We start from the raw sequence: 24,139 nt of genomic DNA on the forward strand, positions 1-24,139 counted from the left end.
AGAAACAAAGGAGAGAAGGAGTGTTCTTGGTGTTCTTGGTGATTTTTGTGGGTTTGTGGCGTTTTCTGGTGAGATCTGTGGCTTAGAACGTTGCAAACTAAAATAGTGGAAGAGTGCAATCTTGCCTCAGGACAGATGGTTAATTACCAAAAATCCAGCATAACCTTTGGTAAGGACATCCCAAAAACAAGAAGAAATGAGACAAAATCTGGGAATTGAACTAGAAGGTGAACGAAGAGTTTATTTGGTCACGCTAAGTTATTTAAAGGGTCAAAGGTTTCAATTCTAACCTACTTAAGAAAAAAGACTCAGGAAAAAAGTTTCAAGGTTGGTAAACTAACTTCTTATCACCAGGAGGTAAGAAAGTACGGGAAAAGTTGTGGCAATAGATCTTCCCAACTATACTATGACTTGTGTGTTAAATTCCCTCATTTACTTTGTCAACAAATAGCCTCCGACTGAATCCTGTGGAAGAGGCTTAGATTTCAGACATTAAAGCTTTTAATATTTTCATGCTTGAGAACCAGCTATGGAGGATAATTACCAACAAAGCCTAACATATATCTAAGCAAAACTGATTTCGTACATGCTCCACTCAGATCTCGACCCTCCTTCGCATGGAGAAGTATACATGAAGCACAAGAGTTGGTCAAACAAGGCATACAAGTTGTTATTAGTAGTTGAGCATCCACTAGTATCTTGCAACACAAATGGATCAAATCCAAACCAACAAAGGGGGCGCAGATGCTGAAACATATTCAAGAGGTTCATCACTAGCTTGCCTCTTTCCTTAGGTATGCAAAAGATCTCTTGAAAGCAAATAGAAGAGAATGAAATTCAGATTTAAGGTCTGAATGGTAAAAGCTTAACTGGTTGTGCGGGGAAACGGTTTAATAGTGTTGTACGGTTCAACTGCGGCACGTGCATGATTAAAGTATTTGTAGAACAAGTGCGGTTTATGTAGAATAAGCAGTACGCAATAATGTTTGATTGGTGAAATAACTACTAGCGGTATTGTTAATAAAAAAAAATTCAGTTGTTAATAAGAAGTTTTTAAAACATATGTGCTTCTTTAAAAACAATATATTTGGTTATACACATATACATATATATGTTTATATATTATTTAAAAAAATGAAAAAGACATGAAACATAATAAAATTGTACAATTGTTAAATAATTAAACGGACATGTTTAATTTTAAAAAATTAAGTAAATTGGAATAGAAATTAAAAAATAATACACATATACATATATATGTTTATATATTATTTAAAAAATGAAAAAGACATGAAACATAATAAAATTGTACAATTGTTATATAATTAAACGGACATGTTTAATTTTAAAAAATTAAGTAAATTGGAATAGAAATTAAAAAATAAAATTTAATTAATATATGGAAACTTCATGATTTACGGCTTAGCAATCACTATAATAATTAAGTAGCATTTATAATAATATAACTAGATTATGATCCGCTGTGTACAGCAGGACAAGTTTTTGTTTCAATTTTTTTATTAATTTACTATTTTAATATTAATTTGCTAATGTACTATATTATTAATTCTATTGATTTATAATATAACTCGCGGTATACCCCACAGCAATTTTTATTAATGTACTCGTTCGCCAACTCCGCTTCCATCAAGCACCTTATCGAGTTCTAACTTAAAATACCAAGCTCGTCTCGTATCAGGCTACACTCAAAAGTCGGGCTTGATGCTCGCAATTACAAGAGTGAATATTTCAAAGATAAGCTAAGAAATTATCTTGCACTGAGTCAGCTAATTATCAGCTTACTTTTTTCACAGCTCATTCGTAGCTCGCTTATCTCGCAGCTCTCATGCAGCTTGCTACTTCACAGCTCGTCCGCAGCTCATTTAACTCGTGACTCATCCGCAGTTTGCTTATCTTGCAGCTCATTCGTAGTCTGCATCTCGCATAGTAACGTCAGCTTCTCAGGAAACTTAGAGCAAAATAGAATCCCACAAATATAGGGACGTGTTTCAGTAACTCTGAATTACTTCACCCTTCATTAGACCTGGGGGGACTAATTGTTGGAGGGTGATTTTGGACAATCCGGTTAACCCGGGATAAACAAAGATACACTAGATTCGGTTAAATAGCTTATTGGCTTGGCCCATTAAACTACCAAGCTTATGTGGGATTAAGCGCGATCAACTCGACTTCGATAATAGGACGACAAACAGTCCTGTAAGAGTATATGAAAAAGATTAGATCAAATCTACCAGAATATTCCCTAGTGGAACATGGAAACTAAACAGATCTTAAACGAACAACCTCTCTATATAAAGAGAGGGGCCCGTCTTTGAAGAGGTAGATCTCAAGACAAGGGAAGACTCCCAGAAAATATCTAAAACACCATCTTTGGTGTCACGAACTATAAACGGCTTGATTCCTTCTCATGGGTACGTAGGCAGCCTCGACGAGGTGAAACTGTAACACTAACAAAACCATAAGCTCAAACCTTGTTAGGATACTTCTCCAAACCGGCTAGACAAATCGACTTGGATATAAAAGTAACCTCTTTCCCAGTGATTGAACTAGCTTAGTTTGGATCCGCAGACAACGTTCCGATTAGGGCGCATCGTAGCATGGAAGCAACTGGGCATGCTATCCATTTTCTTCAATTAAGATAACCTCCTCAAAGAAGCAGGAGCGTATCTTGATCCCAACCTAGGCTCGCAAAATAAGTAACCTCGACTATGTTGCAAACTTAAACAGGACTGAGTTGGCAGATCACACTCTTATGTAGTTCAAAACCCTAAGACTAATGGAGGAGGTATGCTTCATAAAGACAAATGTAGCTATTCAGCCAATTCTAAGGACGTTTGTCAGCTCGGATACCTATGTAATGGATTCCTTGAATGGTGAATCCGTACTCTTTGAACAAGTCACTGACTGACTTCTCAGTGGAAGATGTTGCTACTTTCTTCCGGTGGAGTAGAGGCTTTTCTACTAACAGACTAGTCTTGAACCCGATCATCAGTCGAACTATCATCCAGATACCCACCTGGATTCGATTCCAGAGATTGTGGCTGACGCGGAAATAAAGTTGGCTCTCTAAATCTGAAAGCAATTCTGGACTTCGCTGACGTCTCCACACGCTTGATGCGTCTTCGATTGGCTGGGTGACGGCACATTAGGGTGTTATCACTAGGCGACGTCGAAGCAGTCTCGTTAGAGGCAGGTTTCTTTGATACTCGGACCATGTTTTAGTTTTCTAAACACATCAATCATATTATTGTGTACGCTAGTTTTTGTAAATCTAAGTCAATAACAACAAATCACATTTATATTTACTACTGGACCATCAATCACTAGACTTTAGTCACTTTTCTATTTTCTACAGGAAAGAAAATGAACTAACTCATGATTTGGTCTATAATGTTTTTAATTTCGTAACAAGATTTTGAAATATATTTCCACAATAATGAAGAAGAAGATTATTATTATTATTTTTTTTTTTGCAGGTATTGAATTATGCTTATAAATTGGTTGTTTCATGTTGTAAACAATTTTTTCCTGACCTGCTACGTACGTGTCTCTTTCTACTTAAAAAAAAGATACGAAGAAACTCTCGGTGGACTTTTGATCGTTCCGTGGATTTTTTTTTTTCAATTTCAAAAATATCAACGGTCAAACCAACCTCTATTAACTAAACCATACTTTCATATCCCTTGTACAAAACTATAATATCCTACATGCAAGAATTTCTAGGCGTGAGCATTTAAACCGAACCGAAACCAATCCGAACCAAACTTTCCGAACTTAAACCGACCCAAACCAAACCCAACCCTACACTCCAACCATTTGGTTATGTTTCTTCTTAATCCAAATAGTTCGGTTCGGTTCGGTTTTAAACCGAACCGAACCAGTAACTTAATGTGTTTCTTAAATTAATTAATAATATTATCAAAATTATAAATATGTGATCTTATCTATTACTACTATCATTTTATTTCTATTTTACATTATTTTAACTTTTCTAATAAAATTAACTAAAAATTAATATAAATTTAATTGTATTTAATATTAGATATTAATTTTAATTTTCTATATTTTCTAATTTATTTGATTAATTAACTATTATAAAACCATAATCAATTTTATTTTGTTACATTAATTGATTCTTAAACTGAATTAAAACTGAACCAAACTAAAACCAAACCAAACCGAACTGAACCGAACATAAACTGACCCGAACACAAACCAAACCAAACTAACTTCGGTTGAGTTTGGTTAGAGTTTTTATAAACCGAACAAACCGAACCGAACCGAATCCAAACTGTACTTGAACTTAAACCGAAATGCCCACCCACCAACTTCTTCTATCTTTCCTCACTATATAATTTATTGGTGTCACATACTTTTATATCCCCTACACCAAACCAAGCTATATCCCACATACATTACCAACAATAATTTCTACTAACTAACCCATTTCTGCTTGCTTTCCTCACTCTTTAACAAGTAAACCAAATTATCTCTTACTTTCGTGTCACATACTTTATCATTCCACTTCTACTTCACAAATCTTTCACTAAAAGCATAGCACTACATGTATAAAAGCATAGCGCTACATGTTCTCAAAAATCGAATCCTAAATTACTCCATGCATAAATCAATCAGAATGAAAAAAGCGATCACTTTTCTTGTTCTTCTTATCCTCCCTCTCCTAACCAATGCTAGACCAAAGAGACCCACACTCCATATCCCTCTTGTGCACAATGGTGCTAATTTTTATGACAACAAAGTCGTTGCCCCTCCTCTCTCGTCACCCCACTCCAACCGAGGACTAGCGTACATGGCCCAACTTCACTTCGGTTCTCCTTAAAGAAGACAATTTCTTCTCTTGGACACTGGAAGTAGTCTTACCTGGACGCAATGCTTCCCTTGCGTCCACTGTTTTGACCAGAAGGTATATACAAAATACCGGCCGGAAGACTCAATTACATACCGCGATGAGATGTGTGAAACTGATGCCAGTAATAAATCAAATCCGTATTTCATATATGATCCTTTGACGAGGAAATGCACCTACCAACAATATTATTTAGACGACAGCAACATCAAAGGCACACTTGCACAAGAAATGATTACGGTGGATACGCTTGATGGTGGGTTCAAAAGGGTACATGGTGTATATTTTGGGTGCAACCATTTGAGTGACAGGGCAAGCATTACGGGAACGGGCATATTGGGCCTTGGGATTGGTAAGTACTCTATCATAGGGGAGTTTGGCTCGAAATTCTCATTTTGCCTTGGTCGGATAAGCGAACCTAAAGCTTCTCACAACTTAATCCTTGGGGATGGTGCAGATTTAGAAGGACATGCCACAGTAATAAAAATAAACGACGAAGGTCAATATATGTTTAACTTGGTGTCCGTCATTGTTGGAGAGGAAATACCATTGGATGACCCGGTTAAAGTATTTGTTGACACGGGCTCCGAGCTTTCTCACTTGTCCACAAGTTTATACTATAAATTTGTGGATGAGTTCGACGATCTAATAGGTAGACCTGTCATGTATGAACCAAGGCTGTGCTACAAAGCAGATGCCATAGAAAAGCTAGAGAAAATGGATGTCGGTTTTCTGTTCGCCGGAGGAGCTGAGTTGAGCGTTAATATCCATGATATCTTCATACCACAAGGTCCCTTTGGAGTTCGTTGCTTGGTAATAATGAATAATAAGGGATCTTTTCAACAGATCATCATTGGGGTTATATCAATGCAAGGGTATAACTTGGGCTACGACCTCAAAGCACAAACCGCTTACGTTCAAAAACAGGATTGTGATATGTAGAAGGTGTAGTAGTGGGTTGTCATTTCTGTTTATTAAATTATCAATCAAGCTTATTGTAAGAACTTAAATCATACAATATAAGTTCAAACTAAATATATTTGTGAAACCTATATGTTCAGATTTATTTATTATGCAGTGTTGAAGTAAAAGTATTGGATTTTCTAGAAAAAGATTTCATCATTAAAGCTACTTCTAGTTAATATATGGTTTGTATAGTTCGAAGTTAGTTTTTGATTATGCATTAAATTTTAAGAAAAAGATAGTCTCATGTAAAGGATATCTTGACATGAGAATTGGGGAATATGAGATAATTAATTAGAAAGTAAAACCTATACATTTTTCTTCATTCATTTGGTATGCTCAACACCTTGAGCTATGCTCGTTAATCTAATAACAAGAATCGAGCTAATTGTTATATATATATTTTTAATTATATAGATGTAATAATGTTATCATGACTTATGAATGTCGTAACTAGAATTACCAGAAAGTCTTAGTAGGTAGCTCAGGTGGTTAATTCCTGAGTTAGAAACAAAGTTGTTGAAGGTTCGATTGCTTTGAATTAGTCATCATTAATATGTTTTACGAGTCTCTTTTTTACAGCAGCGGTGGTTTTGTAGAAAATAGCAACCACGGTAGCTGCTTTAAGTAGTTGTAGATTTCACTGCAACGATAATTCTGTTATCCAATATAATTCATTGCACATCGAGACACTATTATATCCATATAGTCAACCAGAAAATCTTGATGATTCAGTAAAAGAAGAAGAAGTTGGATCAGACGCTGAAGATGGAAATTCTGATATCGAATTAACTACTGACGACGAAAGTGAATAATAATTTTCACATTGTTTTATGTCATTTGTACTCTTTTGAAAAAATTGTATTTTCAGATTTTTTTTTTTTTTTCAAATATTGAAACTATTTTCTTATTTAATTGTAGTCACAAAAGTGGTAATACTGTCACAATTTATGGCTAAACACATAGGTTTATCCACTCTACGTTATTATCATAATTATTATCATAATTTTTAATAAAAAAAGTCAAGCCGTATTTTTATTAATTAGTATGCGTGCCCTCACAGTCACAGAATAAGAGTTGGTACTTGGTAGACTCTCATAATCTATCCCCATAAAAACTTGGATAGACTACTTACATTACATATAATATCTAATTTAATATCTTTAGTTTCATATGATTCTTATAAAACATCAGTATAACTTCCAAGGTAATTAAATATGCTAGTACGCAACTTTATGGGTTACTTTTCGTTTGTTTATAGTCAAACCCATAACGCTCCGACGTGCTTAAGCATTGGGACGAGAGAACGATTGAGATGGAGGCTCATGACTTGATAGTCTTGATTGGCTCCACCTACCAGCTGCCCACCTATGAAAACCACTGGCACAGTTGGGCTGCAGCCGAGTTGAGCCAATACTTGCTCTATATCCTTTTCTTTTTTGATCTCGTCGAGCTCATAAATCGTTGGATTCACACCAAAGTCGAGGAAGAGAGTCTTGATTGTGTGAGACATGCAGCACGAATTCTTGCTGAAAATCACTAGAGGTTTCTCGGAGACCAGCTTTTGTATCTTCTCCATTAGTGGTAATAATATTATGGGGTTTGAAAGATTAACAAGGATATGTAAAGTTTCAACTTAAGGGAAATGGAGTATTGCTTATTGAAATGATAGATAAGTACTGGAAATTGAAAGCTTGAGTAGAATATGAGAGAAGCTAAGTGAGTTTGAGTTCTTGTGTAACAAAAACGGGAATAGGATGCTATGACTAGTATATGAATCAAATAAATATTATATTATATATAAAATCAAATAGTGTAATATATATACATATGAATCATATATTATATCTAGTTGGTAAGAATTTTAATTTTATTATATAGTGTTAATAATAATATCATTGATACATAAGCAAAATTAAAATTATTTCCATCGTGTAATTCTATAACTCATAATTACAGTATCTAGTCAAATCAAAATCACTATAAGCTAGTATGATGTATAGTATATGAAACGTTCAAAGTCCTAAAATTCGTGTGCGCTCTCTCCCATCACACTTTTCACGCACACCTAAGTTCTACACATTATTATCATTGTTGGGACTTATAAAATACTAACTTGAAGCAACTAGTCAAATTAAATCACAATCCTAACTCCCAAAGAACAAAAGAAAACTCTTTTCTTCCATTCGTGGACTCTTTCTTCAACTCCTGGAGCGATAAATCTACTAGTAATCCTACTTCTCTCCATCGTTTCAGATTTTGGCGTTGTCTCCTGCACGGTGGAGGAGACAGGCCGTGAGATCATTGATGCATTGGCTCATGCAACTTTTGAAGAATGGTCATCGGATTTCTTAGAAACCAATGACCGGGTCCGTGCCGAGGTTATCCCATCCACACTCTTCATCCCAAACTCTTCCACCAACCGGAGCGTTGATAGAGAGAAGGTGGCTGCATATCACATTGTGCCTGAGAGGCTTGAGTTTGCGGATCTTGTCTCGAAGGCAAGTCGATCGAGACTACCCACTCTTCTCAACGGCTCCTCCATTCTGATAACCAACAATTCTGACTCTTATTTTACGGTCGACGGCGTTCTCTGTTAGGAGCGCAAAAATCGAATTGCGAAAAGATGTGAATTACATTTAAATTAACGAAATCAGAAACGAATTACAACAGCATAATATAAAGCATAAAATAAATCACGGAGACAAGATATGATATCTCTTTCCTTAATTCAATAAATTGGCCGTAAGTGCTTTCAGACAATCACGATTTATGAATCCCAGGATACAACCGATCACGAACTATTACAGTAGCACACCAATAATAGAACTCAAGCAAACAGATCTACGTTATACTCTCGAGACTACTAAACTAAGAACTTACTTGGACTAAGCAAGGGAGAGGGAGAGATAGATCATCAAGGAAGGAGTCTGTGTTTTTGAGTGTGTGAAATAATGAGAGGTTGTGCCTCTATATATAGTGGAAGGAGGGAGGTCTGAAGAAAATATTCACTGAATATTCTCGGAGTACTGCCCAAGTTGCTTGGAGTTTACACCAAGTCTTTCCAAAAAAATAAATGAGCCTAAAGCTGTCCAAAAAGCCCAAAAGCACACGGCCTACGACCCGTGTCCACTCCCAGCCCGGCCTGGCCTGCGTCTGTGCCCGGCCTGGCCCGGTTCGGCTCGCGTGTGGGAACCTTCCATCTTCCTTCTACACACTTTTGAAATAGAAAGTGTGAAACTATATATATATGAGTGAAAAAGCAGTCATATTTCCGATGTGGGATATTTCCCAAACCATCCCAAGTAGCTCACTTCGCACTTATTTCTCATTCAAATCAACTCCATTTTGGACGTATGAGTATCCCATCTTGTAGTTCTCGTTACCAGCTTTCCATTGCACTATCGACACGACAATTCCAATCAGCTATTTGGTCGGAAATTCGCCGGAAAGTCACTGTCCAAAACCTGCAAATTTTCTGAAACTCATTTCTGAAAAATTCAGTTCCAACAATCCCCCACATGAATAGAAAATAAGTCTAAACATATGAAGACATAACTAACTCTATAGACTGACACTACTAGCTAGACTAGACAGAATTTCGAGAGTATATGCGAAAACTAACTGTATCTGAGTTGGTGGCATTTTTCAACCTTGAATCGACTCATTGTTATACCTGTCGAATTTACTCGGCCAGATGGTGAACATGATGTCTTGAACCATCCGGAGTTGTATGTAAACTTAGACAGCAGGTATAACACAGCTTTGTTTTCTCGTTGAACGAGGTTCTGTATTGTGTTCATTGTGGCCTTGAACATGCCTGGTTAATCATGAGTGAACTTGGAGAGTATAGCCTCACATATTCTCCTAGAAACGGCCCCATTTCACACTTACAAGGTGATTTTTAATAGCTGCTTGTATTTAAAGAAATATCGTGTAATTATTTCAAATATTTTACAAAGCTACATTTCAAATCATTAAAAGCATATGCTTAACCTCTAACATATAGGAAGCACTTTACATCATTTTAGGAACTGGGAAAAGACAATAGTCTCTTAGTGCTTGTAACAGCTTCAGCTTGATTTAGTTGTCCCTTTGAACCTAGGTCATGGGGTCTCCAATCTGAGTAGGTAGGGTTACAATCAAACCTTCTCTTAAGTCGTAGGCCTTAAACCCATTCCACTTGATGACTTTATAACTTGATCTCGCGCCAAACCTTTTGTAAATGGATCCGTTAGGTTTTCTTGCATATGGATGTAATTAATCATAACACCAGTTGAGATAAGTTGTCTAACAGTTTTATTTCTTCGTCTAATGTGACGAGATTTGCCATTATAATGGGTATTCCTTGCCCTGCCTAAAGCCGATTGGCTATCACAGTGTACACGTATTGCAGGCAAAGGTTTCCCCCACATTGGGATGTCTTCCAAGAAATTTTGAATCGATTCAGCTTCCGACATAGCTATCTCCAAAGCTATGAATTCAGATTCCATAGTTGATTTAGCCGCCAAAGTTTGTTTGGAAGACTTCCAGGACACTGTTGCACCTCCAAGTGTAAAAACGTATCCACTTGTGGGTTTTGAGTTTCTCGAGTCTGCAATCCAGTTGGCATCATTGTAACCTTCCAAAACTGCGGGTTCTCTATTATAGTGCAAGCCATGATCTTTGGTATAACGTAGATAGTCTAAAACTCTAGTTATACCCATCCAATGTTTATGTCCTGGATTACTTGTGTAGCGACTGAGTACATTTATAGAGTGCGCTAAATCTGGTATTGTACAGTTTGTCAAGTACATTAGACTGCTAATACCCTTGCATACTCCGCTTGTTGCACAAGTTCACCAGAATTTTTGGTCAAGTGAATTTGAGGATCCTCTGGAGTTTTTGCAGTCCCATTTGAGTAATGCTTGAATCGATCAAGCACCTTTTCAGCATAGTGGGTTTGAGACAAGATAAGGCCCTCATCAGTTATGATGATTTTTATCCCCAAAATTACATCTGCTAAACCCAAGTCTTTCATATCAAAATGTCTTTTGAGCATGTTTTTCGTTTGAGTTATGATGTCTTTGTTGCTTCCAATGATGAGCATATCATCTACATATAAGCATAAAAAAAATGTACCCTGATGGAGTAGTTTTGTAGTATATGCATTTGTCACATTTATTAATGCGAAAACCATTAGACATCATCATATTGTCAAACTTCTCATGCCACTGCTTAGAAGCCTGTTTGAGTCCATATAATGACTTCACAAGTTTACACACTTTGTGTTCTTGTCCTGGAATAAAAAACCCCTCATGTTGTTTCATGTAGATTTACTCTTCCAAATCTCCATGGAGAAAAGCAGTTTTTACATCCATTTAATGGATTTCAAGATTTCTCAAGGCTGCAATGCCTATGAGCATCCTGATTGAAGATAGTCTTGTTACCGGTGAATAGGTATCAAAGAAATCTAAGCCTTTTTTTTGCCAAAATCCTTGCACTACAAGCCTAGCCTTGTACCGCTCAATATCGCCATTGGATTTTCGTTTTATCAAAAAAATCCATTTACACCCCAACGGTATAAATCCTTGTGGTAGATTTGTCATCTCATAAGTATAATGTTGCAAGATAAAATCTATTTCAGTTTTGACTGCTTCCTTCCAATAAGGTGCATCAGGTGTAGACATAGGTTCTACATATGTTCGATAGCTTCTGCATATGTTCTAGGTAGATTTTCAACTAGAAATGCCATCATCAAAAAATCTTCACCAAACGATTTATTTTTGCGAGCTTGTTTGCTCATGTTCTGTTTCCACAACAGTAGTGCCCAAATTATTGCCAGCTTCTGAGGTTGCTGCATCTCGTTGTTCACGAGTCCGTTTTTGGGTTTTCCTACATGGGAAAATGTCTTCAAAAAATGAAGCATTTCTTGATTCCATAACTATATTCGCATGGATTTCTGGAATCTCTGACTTATGAACCAAAAATTGATATGCACTACTGTTATGCGCATATCCGACCTTTTTAGGAGGTGGTACCGCCACTTTTGCTAGACACCCCCACACTTTGAGGTATTTGTACGTAGGTACTGTACCTTTCCAACGTTCATGTGGTGACTTGCCAGTCACCTTATGTGGTATCCTGTTGAGGATGTAATTAGTGGTAAGCAACGCTTCCCCCCACATGTTCTGGGCTAACCCAGATTCATGCAACAGCGCATTCATCATCTCTTTTAGAGTTTAATTTTTTTGTTCCACTACTCCGTTTGATTCTGGTGAGTAGGGAGCGGTTATCTGGTCTATGATGCCTTTTTCTCTGCAAAATGCATTGAACGGCTCAATATATTCTCCTCCTCTATCACTTTGAACTACTTTTATAGTTTTCTTAAGCTGTTTTTCTACCTCGAGGGTGAACTCTTTGAATTTTTCCAGTGCTTCATCTTTGCTATGCAAGAGATATACATAGCAATATCTTGTGCAATCATCAATGAAGGTAACAAAGTATTTCTTACCGCCTCTAGTTTGCACATATTTTAAATCACATAATTCTGTGTGAATTAAACTTAGAGGTTCGGTTGTTCTTTCAACGCGTGGTGAGGGAGTTTTAGTGAGTTTGGCATGTATGCACACTTCACATTTTTCTTGGTTAGTTTTGCAGTTTTTGCATTGTTTTGTAATTGAAATGTCCTAAACGTTCATGCAAAGTAGTAAACGACTCAACCAAGTAAGCAATAGGGGTATCTTTCATTTCAGCAACAGAAGCAGAAGCTACAATTTTCAGATGGACTGTCGTTACAGACATCTTGATCAGTCCACCCTTAACAAAACCCTTTCCTAAATACATCCCATTTTCTTAAGAACTAACTTATCAGTCTCAAAATTAATGGAAAAACCATGCTTGCTTAGCACTGTTCCAGAGATGAGATTCTTCCGCATGTCAGGTATGTGCTTCACGTTCTGCAATGTGAGCTCACGATCAGAAGTTAGCTTCAGAACCACTTTGCCCTTACCTTCAATCTTGGACACCACTGTGTTGCCCATGAAAAGATGCTCCTTTTACTTGTTCTGCACGTAGGTGGTGAACATGGTCCTATCAGAGCATATGTGTGTGGTAGCACCAGTGTTGTAGTACCACTCCACTAGGTTTTCTTCCACCATGTTACATTCAGTAACTACCGTAACCATGTCTTCTTCAGTTAGGTTTGTAACAACCCGTCCAGTGGACCCCACTAGCCTCACTGCTAACTTGCCCCCATAGGCCCAAAGCTGGCCCTGCAGGGCATCGATCCTAACCCCTCACCGTGGCAAATGGAACTACTCATCCAAATCCAAATTTGGTTATTGGTGCGCCAGGCGTTCCTCGAACCATGGTCCTCACCCTTTATCAACCTTCCCACAGGACAAGTTGCCACCAATTGATCTGCAGGTCACTGTAGAGGGAGGAGTTATGCTACGCGTGTAGAGCTGGTTGAGACTGCAGCAGGGATTGAGGAGGACATCTGGGCACAGTTAGTGACAGTTAGTCCAACAGTTCAGCCTAGTAGGGCTCAGCAGCAGGGTGGTTCTAGCAGGGGCGGTAAGCATGCGCAGGGAACCAAGAGGAGGTGGGAGGCTACGCAGAGGCCGAGGGGTGCGAGTTGCTTCGGGTGTGGAAGCAAGGATCACAAGGTTGCTAGCTGTCCCAAGATGAGTGCACCAACGACAGTAGATCATGTGTGCTATCATTGCAGGGAGCCAGGGCACATCAGGCCCTATTGTCCCAAGTTGCAGCCGGTAGCAGTGGCAGCGTTGCAGCAGGTGCAGCCTGAAGGGCAGCAGGTGGCACGGATTGAGCAGGCGCCACAGGTTTACACGACTACAGAGACTAGTGGAACCAGTGCCGGAGCGATCACATGTATAATTTCTGGTAATGTAACTTTGTGAATTCTTAGTAAGTTCAGATTTTATGTCTTCTTGTGTTAAAGTGTTAGTCTCTCAAAACATGAGGTTTGTGTAGGGACCTTGTTGGTGGGCGGGTTTAAGTCCTACGTTATGTTTGATTCTGGAGCTTCTCATAGCTTCATTACTCCAGAGTGTGCAGAGGGTGCGGGAATCAGAGGGGATCCCAGAGAGCGTATAGGAGTTGTCAGAGTTGCAGGAGGCAAGTTCCTGAGAGTTATTGGACGAGCTAGGGGAGTTGATATTCAGATCGCAGGAGAGTCATGGCCAGCGGATTTGCTTATCAGTCTAGTGGAGCTGTAAGATGTTATTCTCATGAAGGATTGGATGCATCGGCATATGGTGCATTTGGACTGCTATCGGGGTAGAGTGGAGTTTGAGCGTCCAATAGGGAAGTTGGTTTTTCAGTGTATTAGACCGATTTCGGGGAGTCTCCTGATCTCGACCATCCAGGCTGGGAAGATGATCGAGAAGGGCCGTGAGCTGGAACCAGGGAAGATGCCGTTATCCAAGGCTCCTTACAGAATTGCTCCACCAGAGATGGCAGAGCTGAAGAAGCAGCTAGAGGATTTGTTAAGTAAGGGATTCATCCGTCCTAGTGTATCATCGTGGGGACCACCAGTGTTGTTTGTCAAGAAGAAGGATGGGAGTTTCCGGTTGTGTATTGATTACAGGGGTTTGAACCGGGTCACTGTGAAGAGCAAGTACCCTCTTCCCAGGATTGATGAGTGGTTGGATCAGTTGAGGGGTGCTACTTGGTTCTCCAAAGTAGATCTGACGTCGGGTTATCATCAGATACCGATAGAGGAGGCAGATGTGAGGAAGACTGCATTCAAGACGAGGTATGGGCATTATGTGTTTGTGGTGATGCCTTTCGGGTTGACGAACGCACCAGCAGCGTTTATGAGATTGATGAACAATGTGTTTCAGGAGTTTCTGGATGTATCTGTCATCATTTTCATCGACGATATCCTGGTTTATTCTAAGAGTCCTGAGGAGCATGCAGTGCATTTGAGGGCAGTTATGGATAAGCTGCGGGGGCAGAAGTTGTTTGCTAAGTTGAGCAAGTGCAGTTTTTGGCAGCGTGAGATGGGCTTTCTGGGTCATATTGTGTATGCAGACGGGGTTTCTGTAGATCCGGAGAAGATTCAGGCTATCAGAGATTGGCCTAGACCGCAGAATGCCACAGAGATCAGGAGTTTTCTTGGATTGGTAGAATACTACAGGAGATTCGTGCAGGGGTTTGCGAGCAGAGCACGTCCAATGACTAAGTTTACAGGGAAGGATGTTTCTTTCGTTTGGTCAGAGGAGTGTGAGGAAGGCTTTGCAAGCCTAAAGGAGATGTTGATTACTGCGCCAGTTTTGGCTTTGCCAGAGCAGGGAGAACCCTATGTGGTTTTGGGTCATATTGTGTATGCATCTACAGTTGTTTTGGGGTGTGTTCTGATGCAGCATGGGAAGGTGATTGTCTATGCTTTGCGGCAGTTGCGGAAGCATGAAGGCAACTATCCTACTCATGATTTGGAGATGGGTGCTGTAGTTTTTGCCCTGAAGATTGGAGATCTTATCTTTATGGTGCAAAGGTGCAGGTGTTTACAGATCATAAGAGCCTGAAGTATATATTCACTCAGCCTGAGCTGAATTTGAGGCAGAGGCGGTGGATGGAGCTTGTGGCGGATTATGATTTGGAGATGGCCTATCATCCTTGTAAGGCTAATTTGGTTGCAGATGCTCTGAGTCGGAAGAGGGTAGCTTCGGCTCAGGAGCAGGAGATGGAGTCGCTGGTAGGAGAGATCAGTGCGTTGAGCTTGTGTGCTGTGTCTCAGGAACCGTTGGGTTTGGAGACGGTTGATAGAGCAGATCTTCTGAGCAGAATGCGGTTGGCTCATGATGGAGATTTGGGGCTGGTGAATGCCTCAAAGGATGTTGATTCCGAGTATTAGATCTTAGATAATGGTACTATCTTAGTTGGGTCGCGAGGTGCGATGTGTGCCAGCTAGTGAAGGCGGAACATCAGGTTCCAGGAGGGTTAGTGAAGAGTCTTCCCATTCCGGAGTGGAAGTGGGATATGATTACTATGGACTTCGTGGTAGGCTTGCCAGTGTCCAGGACGTTTGATGCTATTTGGGTCATAGTGGACCGGTTGACTAAGTCAGCACATTTTCTGGCCATTAAGAAGACTGATGGAGCAGCGGTCTTGGCTAAGAAGTATGTGAAGGATATAGTCAAGTTGCATGGGGTGCCAGCGAGCATTGTGTCTGATAGGGATTCTAAGTTCACTTCGGTGTTCTAGAGAGCGTTTCAGGCAGAGACACTAGAGAATTTGCTGAGGATGTGTGTGTTGGATTGGGGAGGCCATTGGGCAGATCACTTGAGCTTGGTAGAGTTTGCTTACAACAATAGTTATCAGGCCAGTATTAGGATGGCTCCCTATGAGGTTTTGTATGGGAGGCCGTGTCGTACACCGTTATGCTGGACTTAGGTGGGGGAGAGGAGCATTTACGGGGCAGATTTTGTTCAGGAGACCTTAGAGAAGATCCAGATTCTCAAGCTGAACATGAAGGAAGCTCAGGATCGGCAAAGAAGTTATGCCGATAGGAGGAGGAGAGATCTTGAGTTTCAGGTAGGAGACAGAGTGTACCTCAAGATGGCCATGTTGCAGGGTCCGAACAGGTCATTGACTGAGACTAAGTTGAGTCCGAGGTATATGGGTCCGTTCAGAGTGATTGAGCATGTCGGACCAGTGGCTTATAGACTGGAGTTACCTGAGGTTATGCGTGCATTCCATAAGGTTTTCCATGTTTCTATGTTGAGGAAGTGTCTCCGTGAGGATGATCAGTTGTTAGCTAAGATTCCTGAGGATCTTCAGCCTAACATAACTTTGGAGGCGAGACCAGTGAGGGTTGTTGAAAGGAGAATTNAGAGGAGCATTTACGGGGCAGATTTTGTTCAGGAGACCTTAGAGAAGATCCAGATTCTCAAGCTGAACATGAAGGAAGCTCAGGATCGGCAAAGAAGTTATGCCGATAGGAGGAGGAGAGATCTTGAGTTTCAGGTAGGAGACAGAGTGTACCTCAAGATGGCCATGTTGCAGGGTCCGAACAGGTCATTGACTGAGACTAAGTTGAGTCCGAGGTATATGGGTCCGTTCAGAGTGATTGAGCATGTCGGACCAGTGGCTTATAGACTGGAGTTACCTGAGGTTATGCGTGCATTCCATAAGGTTTTCCATGTTTCTATGTTGAGGAAGTGTCTCCGTGAGGATGATCAGTTGTTAGCTAAGATTCCTGAGGATCTTCAGCCTAACATAACTTTGGAGGCGAGACCAGTGAGGGTTGTTGAAAGGAGAATTAAGGAACTTTGGAAGAAGAAGATTCCTTTGATGAGAGTCCTTTGGGACTGTGATGGTGTTGAGGAGAAGATTTGGGAGCCTGAGGCGAGGATGAAGGCAAGGTTTAAGAAGTGGTATGAGAAGCAAGCCGCGATTTGAGCTTTTCTAGCCTGGTCCCATCTGTAATATGTGGCTGGAGCGGGAATGGAGTATTCCAGCCCATCTCTCTTGTTTACTTGGTCGCTTGGGGTGGTTGGTTGTGCGATTAAGTAACAAGATGAGGTGGTGCTCGGGGTACAAAGTTTCCGTGAGGCGGCATTTATGGAGGAAAGTTTCCTAAAGTGGAAAATTTCCAAAAGTGGAAAGTGGTAAAAGTGGAAGGTTTTATGGGAGTTAAATTGTCCATTTTTTGGGGAAGAAGCCGTGGAGGGGCTTGTGTGGCCTTAGTGGCGGACTTTTTAGTCATTGTGTGGCCTTAGTGGCGGTCTTTCAAGACATTGTGTGGCCTTTGTGGCGGGCTGTTTAGCCAGATGGGTGGCCTTTGTGGCGGGCTGTTTAGCTAGAGTGCCTGTGTAGGCGGTCCTTCGGGATAGATGGCCTTGGTGGCAGTCCTGTTTAGGACATTTGTTTGGCCTTGGTGGCGGTCCTGTTTAGGACATTTGTTTGGCCTTGGTGGCGGTCCTGTTTAGGACATTTGTTTGGCCCTTGTGGCAGTGAGATGATCCTTGTGTGGTCATGAGGTATCCCAGTGAGGGGATATGTGGTTGGTAGGACATTGAGATGTCTTACGCGAGCCACAAGAAGGAAACCTGGATAGGGATAGGACTCAGACGTGTTCAGAATTGTTTGCTCGCGACTCTTGGGGGACTTTGGTTCTCATAGTACTGCCATATTCAGAGACTTTGTGACTTGGGAGTATGGTTGGTATATCAACTTCGGATGACGATCCGGAGGCGCGTTGTAGGGTGACGACCCGAGAGACGAGTATTGGATTTTTCCTTATATATTATGGCATGCGGGCTTAGGCCCGATGAGGACCCAACATTATGGCATGCAGACTTAGGTCTAATGAAGAGCCAATAAAAACTCAAGGTCTAGGCCTCTGAGTAAAGGAAAGTCCAAAAGTCGAGAGCAAATAATGCCTGGAGTGTGAGTCTATCGCCTAGAGGTGACCTTTTGTAGATCGGTCGGAGGAGTGCGGGCTGTGGAGACGGTAGCACGGGAGTCCTTGGATGAGTGTTGTTCGAGATCAGAGGACGAATCTAAATTCGTGGGGGAGAATTGTAACATCTGCGAACCAAAATCCCGGTTTAAGGATTGCATCGATCGATGCAAGGTTGTTTTCTGCGGACGAGTTTAAGTTAAACGCTGCGTTTCGAGCAAAGGAAAAGGGGATAAACCCTTAAGTCGTTATTTTGTCTCATTAGACGACTTTGGCCGTTTTTAAGAAAAAAGAGAAGAGAGAAGAATGTTCTTGGTATTTCCTGTGGATTGGTGACTTTTCTGGTGAGATCTGAGGCCTAGGACGTTGTAGGAGGCTTCTAGAAGTGTTTTTCCTGCGTGTTTAAGGTTCAAAATCTTCTTGGCAAAGGTAAGTGCAGGACCATGACTTATTTAAGCTAGAGAAATCTTTAATCTGCTTGTTGTGTGTTGTTAGACTTGTTAGATTGATAATTGGGACGTTAGGATGCTTTCTTGTGGCTTGGGATCGAGTCTTGTGGTTGCAGGAACGAAGATAAGGCGAGAAACTTCAGGGAAAACACGATGCTCGGCATTGCATCGGTCAATGCATATCTTGCGTCGGTCGATGCAAGTGCGAGGACGGCGCGTAAAACTCTAGGGTTTTCGTGCTATGTCGAGCATGCGTCGTTCGATGCAGTTTGGGTGTCGGTCGATGCTTGTGTAACTTGCATCGATCGATGCATACCTTGTGTCGGTCGATGCAGAGTCTTGGTTTGTTATTTGTTGTTTGTTGATCGTTGTTTGATGGTTAGAGATGACTCTATTGCTTGTGTGTATAGCCCAGTAGATGGGAGGATTGCCTTACTGAGTGTTTTTAAAATACTCATGCATTTCAATATGTGTTTGTGGTGCAGGTAAAGGCAAAGTGTGATCGAGGAATCAAGGCAATGAAGAGGAGGATGTTCTAGGGACTCGATTGGATGTTGTCTTGTATTGTTAGGTTGCTAGAATTGGGTCTTTAGAACTTGGTAGGTTGCTGGTTCCTTGTTTCCTGTTGTTTGATATTGGAGTATTGTTACATTTGATTATTGGTTATTAGTTATTGGATTATTGTTTGGATATTGGTATCTGTTATTTCCGCTGTTGGATGTGTTTGTGGTTAGGTGGCTAGTGGGTATGGGACCACTAGTTGTAGTTTATTATTTTAGTATTATTTATTATTTCTTATTTAAAAAAAAAACGGGTCAGGTCGTTTCACTTTAACGTGAAACGACCTGTAACATCGAATTTTGTAGGCTAGTGGGGTCAATTGGTGACAACTTGTCTTGTGGGAAGGTTGTTAAAGGGTGAGGACCAGGGTTCGAGGAACGCCTGGCGCACCAATAACCTACTGGTGGATTGGGATATCCATAGTGATGGGTTAGGATCGATGCCCTGCAGGGCCAGCTTGGGGTCTGTTGGGCCGGCTAGCGGTGGGCTAGTGGGGCCCACGTATGGTGCGTTGGGGCGGTAAGAGGTGGGCTAGTGGGGTCCACGGGACGGGTTGTCACATAAAAATCGATTTTTATGTAACAACCCGTCCCGTGGACCCCTCTAGTCTCACTGCTAGCTTGCCTTCATAGGCCTAAAGCTGGCCCTGCAGGGCATCGATCCTAACCCCTCAACGTGGCAAATAGAACTACTTATCCAAATCCACAGTAGGTCAATTGGTGGCAACTTGTCTTGTGGGAAGGTTGTTAAAGGGTGGGGACCAGGGTTCGAGGAATGCCTGGCGCACCAATAACCTACTGTGGATTTGGATGAGTTGTTCCATTTGCCACGGTGAGGAGTTAGGATCGATGCCCTGCAGGGCCAGTTTTGGGCCTATGGGGGCAAGCTAGCAGTGAGGCTATTGGGGTCCACGGGACGGGTTGTTACAAGGTTTGCCTGCAACTTGAGATCTTTCGCTTTGCTTTAGCAAACATCAGCCTTGTGTCCAATCTTACCACAATGATGACACTTTCCTTTGAACTTCCTCGCAAGGTTGCTCTTCTTGAAGTTTGTTCCAGATGACACCTTCAACGGTTTATGAGGAATAGAGATTCCTTTACCCTTGCCTTTCAGCTTGGCCTTATGCTCACCTACATAAACATCATGCCCCTGGTTTTGAGCATCCGAATGAGCTCCACGATTGTTGTCTTCAACTCTCAACCTTCGGATGAGATCATCAAGAGACATTGCCTTACGTTTGAAGCTAAGGTAATGCTTGAAATTCGACCAACCTGGTGGTAACTTCTCGATCAAGCAATTCGTTTTGAAGACGTTGCAGATCGACATCCCTTCCAACTTTATCTCCTGAAAGATGCGTTGAAGAGCCTTCACTTGTTCCATAATTGGTTTGGAATCCACCATTTTGAAGTTCAGGAACTTCGTAGTTGAGAATTTCTGCATCCCAGACTCATCAGTCTTGTACTTGGTCTCCAAAGCTAGCCAAAATGCTTTTGAAGTCTTGTACATACTGTAGAGCTCATACAGATCATTGACCAAACGGTTCAGAATCTCACCTTTGCAACAATAGTCACCTTGAGCTCAACTATCCATACTTCCAACCACATACACATCTGTGTCACCTTGTGGAAGTGTTGGTGGATCCTCTATGAGGTACCTATCCATGTTCATGCTGGCCAAGAAGTAGTGCATCTTGTTTTGCCACGTTTTGAACCCAGCTTTGCCATCGAACTTATCTAGCATCATCCCTTGGGAAGCCGCAGGTGGTATCCCCATGTGGGTTGATCCATTACCAAACAAATTTCAGCGCACATTTTCCAAACTAGAGTTGGTAAGTTTCGTCTTTTCAAATTCTTTAGCAATACGTGAAGACAACTCTTTAGGAGTTTCAAGAGGGCTCTCATGAACTCTACCACAATCAACGTTGTTGGTGTTATATCCAGACATTCTGTTTCACAATGAACAGATCTGATTAGTATATTAATCAAACAATTCAAGTAATTAAATTACCCTGAATTAGTTTTGCAAATTCGCATAAGAAGCGTTCGCAGAAACTCGTTTCACAAACTCACTCAATTAAGAGCGTTCGTGGAAACCAGAGAGATTAGAGAAGAAAGAATTAAAGTAGAAAGCGTTCTTCAAAAAACTTTCCGCGTAAGCACCGAAAGATGAAAGTAGAAACAGTTTTTCAGAAGATTTTGAAATCGTTTTTAAAATAAAAATTCGAAAAAATCTCAATCTGTTTAAAGCGATAAGCAGAAAGCGGATTTATTGAATTAAGACTGTTAGGAGCGCAAAAATCGAATTGAGAAAATATGTGAATTATATTTAAATTAACGAAATCAGAAACGAATTACAACAATATAATATAAAGCATAAAATAAATCACGGAGGCAAGATATGATATCTCTTTCCTTAATTCAATAAATCGGTCGTGCTTTCGGACAATCACGATTTATGAATCCCTGGATACAACCTATCACGAACTATTACAGTAGCACACCAATAATAGAATTCAAGCGAACAGATCTACGTTATACTCTCGAGACTACTAAACTAAGAACTTACTTGGACTAAGCAAGGGAGAGGGAGAGATAGATCTTCAGAGGAAGAAGTCTTTGTGTTTTTGAGTGTGTGAAATCATGAGAGATTGTGCCTCTATATATAGTGGAAGGAGGGAGGTCTCAAGAAAATATTCACTGAATATTCTCGGAGTACTGCCCAAGTTGATTGGAGTTCACACCAAGTCTTTCCAAAAGTTAAATGAGCCTAAAGATGTCCAAAAATCCCAAAAGCCCACGACCTACGGCCCGCGTCCACGCCCAGCCCGGCCCGCCCCGCCCCGCGTCCGTGCCTGGCCTAGCCCGGTTCGGTTTGGCTCGCGTGTGGTAACCTTCCCTCTTCCTTCTACACACTTTTGAAACTAGAAGAGTGTGAAACTATATATATATGAGTGAAAAATCAGTCATATTTCCGATGTGCGATATTTCCTAAACCATCCCAAGTAGCTCACTTCACACTCTTATTACCTATTCAAATCAACTCCGTTTTGGACGTGTGAGTATACCATCTTGTAGTACTTGTTACCAAAATTCCATTGTACTATCGATCCGACAATTGCGATCAGCCATTTGGCCGGTTATTTGAACGGAAATTCGCTGGAAAGTCATTGTCCAAAACTTGCAAATTTTCTGAAAGTCATTTCTGAAAAATTCAATTCCAACATTCTCGTCATCGAATCTGACATCTTCGTGGATTCCTTTATTGCTATCCACCGCATTGCAAGTCCACTTGATTACACAACTTACGGCGGCAGATCTAAGCTTAAATCGAAATGGCCACTCTTTACCTTTATGCTTGTTACGGTTGTGGTTCATTTCATTTAGTGAAGTTAAAATATTGGGGTCACTTTCATCAAGTGATACAAAAAGATCGCAAGTCCCTAGCTAATCTACTATATGAAAGTATCTTATCAATTAATGAACACTTGAACTTTTGAGTTCACACTTATTAGTCACTTGTATAAAAGTACAACTTCTTAGAGGGGTTTTAACTATGAACATATATATATATATATATATATGTTCTCTGGTTTTTGCGGGTCTTGATGTGCAAGCTTACAATGAGATACATACTTCAAAAGCACAATGAAGTTAATGGTTTAAATTTCACAAACTCCTAAACTTATAATTTGTTTTTTTTGGACCGCCCAAACTTATAAATTTTAAACTTAAAGTTACGATGTATACATTTATTATTTTTAAATAAAAAATCAGGTGCAAAAAACTATACAAGTGGAACATAGGGAGACTCAAACCCATGACCTCATTTTTTTAATTTGGTGCATGCATTCTTACCATAAATCCACTTGAACCCAAATAATTTATCTGTAAATTAAACAATTTATAACTTCATATGGTGCATGCACCACCCTTGGTCAAAGTGGATCTTCCCCTGATTGTTCGGTCGGAACAATTGAAGTAACAGTAATAAGTCCTTGTAACTCTATATTTTTCACTTTACTCAACTCGTGTTTACTGAAATCTCATGGAAGATGTTTACCAACGGAAGAGAAATTTCTTAAGGGAGAGATGAAAGTAGCAACGCATGTTGTGTTTCAACTAGACAACATAAAATATGGCGAAACCATCTATCATATCACAGAATTGGTGATGGGTCATAGATATCTCAACAGCCCACATGTGCCGAGAGATGGAGGTGAGAAGTGGCGAACCGGATGATTATCAACGAAGAAGGAGACGTTGTGGAGGTGGTGAATCTGGTAGTCATTACTGTTTGTGGCAGGCCACAGTGGTGGTGGAAGAGCAGAGTCGAAGTAGATCGGAGGTGGAGAGGCCTCTTTGGAGGCTCATCGGTGCCGGATGTGACTTCGATTTAGAAAGATAAAAACACCAACGTGATCACTGTTAAGCCATAAGTTTGTAGCAACTGACGGATGTCCGATCGGAGTTATATTTAAGAATGTATGTGGGTTGCTTCCTGCGCAAGAAATTACCGGAGGTGCCCAAACCAGAAACCATAGAAATCATGTTCGAGGTTGTCTCTTTGGAACAGCGTTTGGTAGTCCAAAACTTACCTGATCGAGCTGAGATTTGGTGGAGAGCGTTACGGTACGATAACATAAATATTCAATGGTGGGATCGTGATTTTAACGGTTAGTTGTGGTTTTATCCGTGAGTTATGAGTCTTGTTTGTATAGAATAAATGGTGACATTGTAATGTTTGGTGGGGAAACGAGGTTGGATTGAGCTGCAGCTTTGCATGAGCGTTCTTGAATCTTGGATCTGACATTAAAAGGAAAGAGGAAACTAAGTTTCTTCATTTATATGGCAAAGGTGAGGGTGATAA

At 40.6% G+C, this 24,139-nt stretch overlaps 4 protein-coding genes across 4 annotated transcripts; 3 read left to right on the plus strand and 1 right to left on the minus strand.

Annotated features, from left to right (window-relative positions):
• Positions 4,658 to 5,840, plus strand: LOC104723579 (aspartyl protease UND). The gene is given in 1 exon segment (XM_010441956.1): positions 4,658 to 5,840. A coding segment is annotated over 1 exon segment (1,173 nt). The 3' UTR covers positions 5,831 to 5,840.
• Positions 7,113 to 7,430, minus strand: LOC104723580 (monothiol glutaredoxin-S4-like). Its single transcript, XM_010441957.1, has one exon. It carries the CDS (start codon positions 7,428 to 7,430, stop codon positions 7,113 to 7,115), a length of 318 nt encoding a protein of 105 aa, XP_010440259.1.
• Positions 7,847 to 22,656, plus strand: LOC104728036. Its single transcript, XM_019231876.1, has 3 exons — positions 7,847 to 7,853; positions 8,012 to 8,440; positions 22,496 to 22,656. Exons 1-3 carry the CDS (start codon positions 7,847 to 7,849, stop codon positions 22,654 to 22,656), a joined length of 597 nt encoding a protein of 198 aa, XP_019087421.1.
• LOC109127596 (RNA-directed DNA polymerase homolog) lies at positions 14,431 to 14,844 on the plus strand (the record flags this gene model as incomplete). The annotated part of the gene is made up of 1 exon (XM_019232550.1): positions 14,431 to 14,844. A coding segment is annotated over one exon (414 nt), but the record flags the coding sequence as incomplete, so codon positions are not given.

This window comes from Camelina sativa, chromosome 11, assembly GCF_000633955.1.
Source record: "Camelina sativa cultivar DH55 chromosome 11, Cs, whole genome shotgun sequence".
NCBI lineage: Eukaryota > Viridiplantae > Streptophyta > Magnoliopsida > Brassicales > Brassicaceae > Camelina > Camelina sativa.

Excerpts from the sequence above, each read along its gene's own strand:
- LOC104723580 (XM_010441957.1), bottom strand. The coding sequence starts at position 7,430 with ATGGAGAAGATACAAAAGCTGGTCTCCGAGAAACCTCTAGTGATTTTC.
- LOC104728036 (XM_019231876.1), top strand. Across the intron at positions 8,441-22,495 it reads TTATTTTACGGTCGACGGCG|TTCTCGTCATCGAATCTGAC; the intron begins TTCTCTGTTAGG and ends TCAATTCCAACA.